Raw genomic sequence first — 7,442 nt, 5'->3', positions numbered from 1 at the left:
TAACAACTCTCTCTGTGAAGAACTTTCTCCTCACCTCGAATCTAAACTTCCCCGGTGCAGCTTGAGACTGTGTCCTCTTGTTCTGGTGCTGGCTGCGTGGGAGAAGAGACCAACCCCCTCCTGGCTACAACCTCCCTTCAGGTAGTTATAGACAGCAAGAAGGTCTCCCCTGAGCCTCCTCTTCTCCAGGCTAAACAATCCCAGCTCCCTCAGCCTCTCCTCATAGGGCTTGTGCTCAAGGCCTCTCCCCAGCCTCGTTGCCCTTCTCTGGACACGTTCAAGTGTCTCGATGTCCTTCTTAAACTGAGGGGCCCAGAACTGGACACAGTACTCAAGGTGCAGCCTAACCAGTGCTGAGTACAAGGGCACAATGACTTCCCTGCTCCTGCTGGCCACACTATTCCTGATGCAGGCCAGGATGCCATTGGCCTTCTTGGCCACCTGGGCACACTGCTGGCTCATGTTCAGCCAGCTGTCAATCAGTACCCCCAGGTCCCTTTCTGTTTGGCAGCTCTCCAGCCACTCTCATCCCAGCCTGTAGTGCTGCATGGGGTTGTTGTGACCAAAGTGCAGCACCCGGCACTTGGACTTGCTGAATGTCATCATGTTGGACTCTGCCCATCTGTCCAGCTGGTCAAGGTCCCTCCGCAGAGCCCTTCTACTCTCTAACAGATCAACATCTGTTCCCAACTTGGTGTCCTCTGCAAATTTACTGATGACTGGCTCAACCCCCTCATCCAGATCATCAATGAAGGTATTAAACAGGATAGGGCCCAGCACTGATCCCTGGGGGACACCACTAGTGACTGGCTGCCAGCTGGATGTGGCACCACTCACCACCACTCTCTGGGCTCAGCCCTCCAGCCAGTTCCTAACCCAGCACAGAGTGCTGCTGTCCAAGCCACAGGCTGACAGATACTGCACATCCACCCGACTCAGGCAGGAATGGAGGCACAGAGTAGGTGAGAAGAGCCTCTTTCCAGCTCAGGACTCCAAAGCAGCTCCCAGCTTAGCTGGGCAAACAGCTCTTTCTACCCAAAACCACCTAACACATGAAACAGAAGGCCACTCAGGGCCTAGGTAAGCCCCAAGTGTGAAGCACAGTCATTCCCACAACAGGTGCTCTACAGACTCTCTGAAAAAGAGGGACCACAAGCAACTTTTCTTGCAGCTTTTGTTATTATTATTATGTAAGAAATGCATTGAGTTTCATAGCTATTACTGTGATTCTTCTTGCCACAGCCAGTCTGTCCACCTGTATGAAACTGGACCCTTCCAGACACAGAAGGACACACCACTCGGCAGACTGGAGCACCAAAGTGGACAAGAACCAAGAGCAGGCATAAGCTTCTGGGTTCCACAGAAAATCAGGCTTCTGATCATCCAAATCATCATCAATCTTCCCAAGGAATATGAGTGATTAAGAGTGGGACAACCCACTTTCTCCTTCCACCCAGCACCAGACCAGCAGAAGTGTTTGTGCTCATTTTCCTTTGTACCCCAGCACACAGACGTGCCTCACACGAAACTCCACTGGGGTTTCAGGAGAATTAACTCCCATTGTTTCCAGCATCCTGAAACAAGAAACAGAGGAAGAGTTTTGCTCTGCCCAGGCAGAACTATCCACAGCCAGAGATGGGGCTCTTCCACCCAAGCACAGACATCTTGATGGCAGAGGCTTCCAACCCGTGCACAAAGGTTGTTCTGGTCAGTGAAGAAATTAGCAGGCACAGAGGCATGTCCCCTTCCCAGCTTTGCAGCAGGCCAGTCTTAGGGGCTAATCCAGACTGGTTAGGATGCAACTGTCAATATTTCTCTTGCTCTCTGCTAATCAAGAGCAAGGCAAAGAAACTCAAGATATCTCTGACATCAGCCTTACATGGATACATCACTGCAAGACCACCACACAGCCATAGGGACTTGAAGTCAACTGACTCAAACTGATGTCAGTCCAGCTTCAGTGCAGTTGAGGATATGGTGTTGAACCTCTAAGTATTTGCTTGTACCTGAGGGGCAGAGGGAGCCCGTCATGGCACAGCTCACATTGAGCTTTGAGAGGTTCTCCACAACCTCACACTTTGTGCATGGTATAAGGCAGGTACTCCGTACCCTGCTTGATTTCCCAAGTAGTTTTCTCACCTCTTTTCAGTCTCCTGGAGGAGGGATTTTGCAGCTTCAGGGTCATTCTTCAGAAAAACTTGAAACGAAGAGGCAGACTCCATGTAACCAATCACACCAGCAACTGTCATGGGAATGTTGTCAAAGATATCAGTGATTCTAGGGAAGAAAGGAGCAAGTTAAATCTCCAAGGCAATGGAACAAGGGTAACAGTTTGAGGGAGTGACCAATAAAATGCCTGACACCATCAAAGGACCTCAAAGGACCAACAGAAGGGAGCAACATCTGATTGAGGCACTTTGTGGGTCAGGAGCTTTAATTTATTCACCACTGGAGAAGCACAGACTGCTAGGTTGTCCCTGGGACCATCTGTGACTCAACCAGCCTTTTTGACACAGGCCTACCTGCTGAGTCCATCCCCTTCTGCAGCTGGGACACCAACAACTCTGCAACACCACCAGCACATCCCTATTGACTGCAGTGTCAGTGTCTTGGTCTGTGTCTTGCTGGGGAACCAGGCACTTGCTCCCTGGAGTTCTGAGGCAGGTCTCTTCTCTTATTCTATGTTGTCCCTTCATGCATTAAGTGAGCTGCCCAGAAGCTTCAACAGACCATAAACTACCAGCTGAAAAAAAAAACTAACCTAATTCTGCCTTGAGCAGGAAGGCTCCATGCAGCCCTTATGACCACACCTGCTGGCCCAGGATGAAGCAGCATCAAGTCCATCAGGACATGACTCTGCCACAATGCAAAGGAATCTGCTGAAACCCAGCAGCTACCGGCTCTGCCAATCCCATGTCCCTTGAGTCCTCACTATGCCAGTGGCAGAGAAACTCTATGGAGGAACCAAGACACCACCTCTGTCCTCTCCCAGTGCTACACCAAAGGGTTTCTGCTCACCTCTTCTTGTCTGGAAATGGCAAGGCCTCAAAGATCGTTTTGTAGTCTTCTAAGACGTATTTTACCCTACTGTGTGAGTATTTTAAAAGTTTGTCCCAGCACTGTAAAAGACAGCAGGTTAGAAAACCAGCACAAAACCAGGTTAAGCTCTCAGGTTCCACTTCACTAAGGTCTACTTGACCCTTGATCTGATGCAGTCAAAAGTACACTTTTAAAAATACTCCTTTCATGAAAACACCAAAATCTTCTCAGCATTAGGAATTTAAGGTCCCTATTATCTTATAAAGGGTTCTGTCCTCCTCCCTATTGTGTTCTTACTCATCTAATGGAAAGTCTCCTTTTACTGAGCTGTTAAAGCACTCAGTAAAATTATTGAATGGTTTAGGTTGGGAAGGACATCAGAGATCATCTACTCCAACCCCATTGCCATGGGCAGGGATGCCTCCCTAATAGACTTGGCTGCTCGAGGCCTCATCTGTTCTGGCCTTAAACACCTCCAGGGAGAGGACATGCACAACCACTCTGGGCAACCTATTCCAGAGTCTCCATCATCCTCATTCTGAAGAGTTTCTTCCTAAGGTCTAGTCTAAATCTACTCTCCCTAAGATTAAAACCACTCCCCCTGTTGCTAGACACCCTTATGAAAAGTCCCTCTCCAGCTATTCTGTAGGCTCCCTTCAGGTACTGCAAGGCAGCTATAAGGTGCCACTGGAGTCTTCTCCAGGCAGAAAAACCCCAGCTCCCATAGCCTATCCTCATAGCAGAGATGCTCCAGCCTTTGGTCATCTTTGTAGTCCTCCTCTGGACTCCAGCATTAAAACCTCTCTTTCCAGTTTCTACTTCCCATTCATTTCACTGTAATCAAGAGAAGTCTCTCCGATGCTTCCAGCCAATGTGCTCTGCAGCCCTTCTCAACACACAAGAGCCTGTCCTATTGTCCTACCCCTCCCTTCATCCATCCATCCATCCATCCCTAGCACTACATGGGAGCCACTAAACCCTATCTCAGCCATGTCCCACCCTGCAACAGAGGTCCTCTAGTTGTGGCCCTAAGTGCATTCTTATTTTTTCTGCATGCAAGTACATTTTACCCTGCCCAGACAAGTAAGGGAAACCCTGTGGTTTAGGTTTCATCATCACCTCACCTCCCTGAAGATCTTGGTCAGCTTTTCGGAGTAGTTCCCATAACAAACACTCATATCCACAGTATAGGTGCTGATGGCCACACAACCACCTGGCTTAAGCACTCGGTTTGCTTCTTTCATGAACTTCTCGATATCAAACCAATGTGCAGCTGTAAATGAAGTCAGGATGTCCACCGAAGCATCCTCAAACGGCAGCTCCTCTGCAGGGCACACCCTGGACCAGATCACAGGATGTTAGGGGTTGGAAGGGACCTCAGGAGATCATTGAGTCCAACCCCCCTGCCAGAGCAGGACCATAGAATCTAGTGCAGGTCACACAAGAATGCATCCAGATAGGTCTTGAAAGTCTCCAGAGAAGGAGACTCCACAACCTCTCTGGGGAGTCTGTTCCAGTGCTCTGTGATCCTCACAGTAAAAAAGTTCCTCCTCATGCTGAGGTGGAACCTTCTGTGCTGGAGATTTGGAGCAGGACACAAAATCAGTAGGCATGTCTTTGGAGTCAGTGATGACCATTTAGGATGCAAGACCATGGCTACTGCAAGTCTAGGATAAAGCTTATTTATACCAGGAACCCTATCAAATGGGTTTTACTTTGGCGCCCACTGGCTTTGACAGGATTTACACTCACAAAACACCACCTCTGCACGAGGACCCAAAAGCTTGCTGACACAAGGACCCAAAAGATTACCCTGACACTCACAGGTAGGAGATGTTTGGCACAGAGGGTGCATCCTTGGCCTCCTGGATCTGTGCTTCACTGATGTCTGTTCCCACCACTTTCTTGAAGTGCTCCGCAAGGAACTGGGTGCCTTGTCCAGACCCACAGCCAACGTCCACCACCAGCTCAGCAGGGCTTGCTCTCTGCAGGGAGGAGTGGATGCATCTCAGTGGGCAGCCACCCAATTTCTGCGCTTTTACCCCATTCTTTCCTTCACTGCCCACAAACAGTTTCCCCCCAGTGTCCACAGAAGAACAGTGTCGGCATGACACAACCTGCCAAAACGCTCTTCTCTGCCCGTATCTTAAGTGCTACCAACTTCTTCTACCCCATGGCACCAGCCAAGGTAACACTCCCAGCAGGACAAATGCTATTGCCCACAATTACTACTACCTCCTTTGCCCCTACATCCTGGCCATACCCCACTCACCTTCTCCTGCACATAGGTGAGGATGGTTTCCTGCAGCTCTTTGCCCGGTGCAAAACGGTATTTCTGGTAGACAGCTGCATGCCCTCTCCCCTCGAACATCTGAGTTGACATGCTTGCGTGCGTGACCTGGAACCAGGGAGGAGGACACAGGAAGCCAGGTTTGTCTCAAAGGCATCGAACTCCTCCTTTGTGTGTGACCACAGGCACTAAATTCTCCAGTTCCTGGCAGTGGCCCAGGGAGGACTTTGACCATGAGGCTCCAGCAAGGGAGCATGAACCTGCTCTCCAAGCATCTCTCCCACGGTCATGAGCTCATTGCAGAGGCAAACCAGCAGCGTCTGACACGGAAAAGATTTCTAGGTTTTTAAGCCCTTCGCACCACTCCTTTGCTTTCCCCACCCACCTGGGTGGCACAGATCACTGTTGCAGCTGCAACATCTGTGGCTCGGGGGGCAACCAGCAGTGCATCAGGCAAACTAACTGCAGAAATGTTCTGGTTTGGGTTTTTAAAGGAAATCTGTGCTTCAGCATGAGCAGCACAACCACACCAACTCCATCTTGATTTCCGAACCATTCCGTATTTTTATTGTCCTTTCCTGCCCCAGGAACGCTCCGAGTCTCTCAGGCCCAGAGCCCAGCTGAGCCCTTCATCCCCGAACTGCAGCGAGCGCGGCCCCACCGCTGGCTCCCTCCGGCAGCCCAGCGCCGTGGCCGCCCGCTCTCCCCTCTCGCACCAACACCCGGCTGCCATGAACCCCCGGGTCCCGCACAAGACGAGGCCAAATCCTTCCCGGAAGGCTCCGGCCACACATTGTGTCTGGAGTGCCCGAGCAGGCGCTGTCTTTGGCAGCCACCGGGTGCTCCGAGGAGCTCCTCCCAGCAGCGAGCCCTAGTCCGCCGCTCGCGAGTACCTTCGGCCCCGCCTCTTACCGCCTGCACCGCCCGCTCCGAGAGGCTGCGAAACACCACCGACTCCCGGAACCTCCCCGCTCGGATCTGCAGCCGCTGCCGGCCCCCGGGCAAGGAGAAAGGAGCACCGCCCCTGGCACCGCCCGCCCCGGCAGCGGGGCTGGCCTGGGCGGAGCGGGCGGCCGGAGGGGAAGTGTCGCGTAACGTTGGGTGGCCGGGGAAAGGTGCGAAGTGCCAGGCGGGTTCCAGAGCCTCTACCCCACTGAGGTCCTGGAGCCCGAGAGCCGAGCCTGTGCCTTTGCACAGTTTCCGTGGTTGTTAATTACGGGGAGGTCTCAAAATGCCCACGAAACAGGGGTGGGTTGTGTGCTCAGCAGCCCTGCACGCCTCGGGAACGGGGAGTGACGGACGGCCAGCAGACGCTGCAACGTTTACCTGAACGCGGTTTACCTGCTGAAGGTATCGAAAGCCATACTTAAGAAGTCTGCCTGACCTAGAAGCCCCCTCCTGTTGTCTATCAGAATGAGAGCCTATATAACCCCCGAGGTATAAGACCACAGAGCATTGGTATTTCAGGACTATGCAAAGTCCTTGCCCTGATTTAGGGCAGGATTTTACCCCTTGGCACACTAGGAGTGATGCCAACTACAGCCAGATGAAGCCAGCAGACCCACGTTTCCTTTGAAGCACATTTACTTCAGTCTAGACTTTAGACTGTAGTTGTGAACCTTTGCCCAGCCTTTAGCCCCCTCCTAATTTGAAGATAAATCAGTGGAACTTCTCTAGGGGCTGGACATAGAGACCACCTTGAAGCTGTTTGCTGAATTGGGGCCTGAATTGAAATTACCAGGCTTGTGTCCTAAATATCTCATTTGAGTCACCTGCTGCTGAGCTGTATCAGGTGCACACCTGCACCAAGAGGAAAAAGAGCACAAGCACCAAAGGCCCCCATAATTTCATAACTCACAGTGTCATGCAGTATCTGGCAGGAGTCCAGCCTCCTGGAGGTTTAGGTATCCTAATTTGGTCCATGCTTTGGTGAGAGCATGACTGCAGGCAGGAAGGGATGATGTCCTGAGGTGCCCATTCTTTTTCTCAGTGTAATTACCTGACATGCAAGGGAAACTGCACTGCCTGATGAAAACAAAACATCTGACATCACCTTAGCCAGGTGTTTTGATATTTCTGAAGATTTCCTCCCCCTTCCCACCCTGTTCTGGTG

The 7,442-nt window shown here is 51.5% G+C and overlaps 1 protein-coding gene across 1 annotated transcript; it reads right to left on the bottom strand.

Annotated features, from left to right (window-relative positions):
• Nucleotides 1-1,160: 1,160 nt before the first annotated feature.
• Nucleotides 1,161-6,349, bottom strand: LOC137441127 (putative methyltransferase DDB_G0268948). Its single transcript, XM_068138018.1, has 7 exons — nt 6,242-6,349; nt 5,312-5,437; nt 4,864-5,024; nt 4,164-4,377; nt 3,019-3,119; nt 2,140-2,277; nt 1,161-1,574 (listed from the first exon to the last, which is right to left on the bottom strand). Exons 2-7 carry the CDS (start codon nt 5,420-5,422, stop codon nt 1,484-1,486), a joined length of 816 nt encoding a protein of 271 aa, XP_067994119.1. The 5' UTR covers nt 5,423-5,437; nt 6,242-6,349; the 3' UTR covers nt 1,161-1,483.
• Between the last annotated feature and the right edge of the window lie 1,093 nt (nt 6,350-7,442).

This window comes from Melanerpes formicivorus, unplaced genomic scaffold (assembly GCF_026170545.1).
Source record: "Melanerpes formicivorus ecotype bairdi unplaced genomic scaffold, bMelFor1.0.p_v2 SCAF_5, whole genome shotgun sequence".
Taxonomy (NCBI): domain Eukaryota; kingdom Metazoa; phylum Chordata; class Aves; order Piciformes; family Picidae; genus Melanerpes; species Melanerpes formicivorus.
Note: the sequence above shows the minus strand (reverse complement) of the source record. Positions and strands in the feature narration are given on the sequence as shown.

Bases quoted from the DNA above. Each gene is read 5' to 3' on its own strand.
- LOC137441127 (XM_068138018.1), bottom strand. From the start codon at position 5,422: ATGTCAACTCAGATGTTCGAGGGGAGAGGGCATGCAGCTGTCTACCAG. The intron at 5,025-5,311 runs GTGAGTGGGGTA...TCCTCCCTGCAG, and splicing joins TCACCTATGTGCAGGAGAAG to AGAGCAAGCCCTGCTGAGCT. The intron at 3,120-4,163 runs GTGAGGTGATGA...TGTCTTTTACAG, and splicing joins TGACCAAGATCTTCAGGGAG to TGCTGGGACAAACTTTTAAA.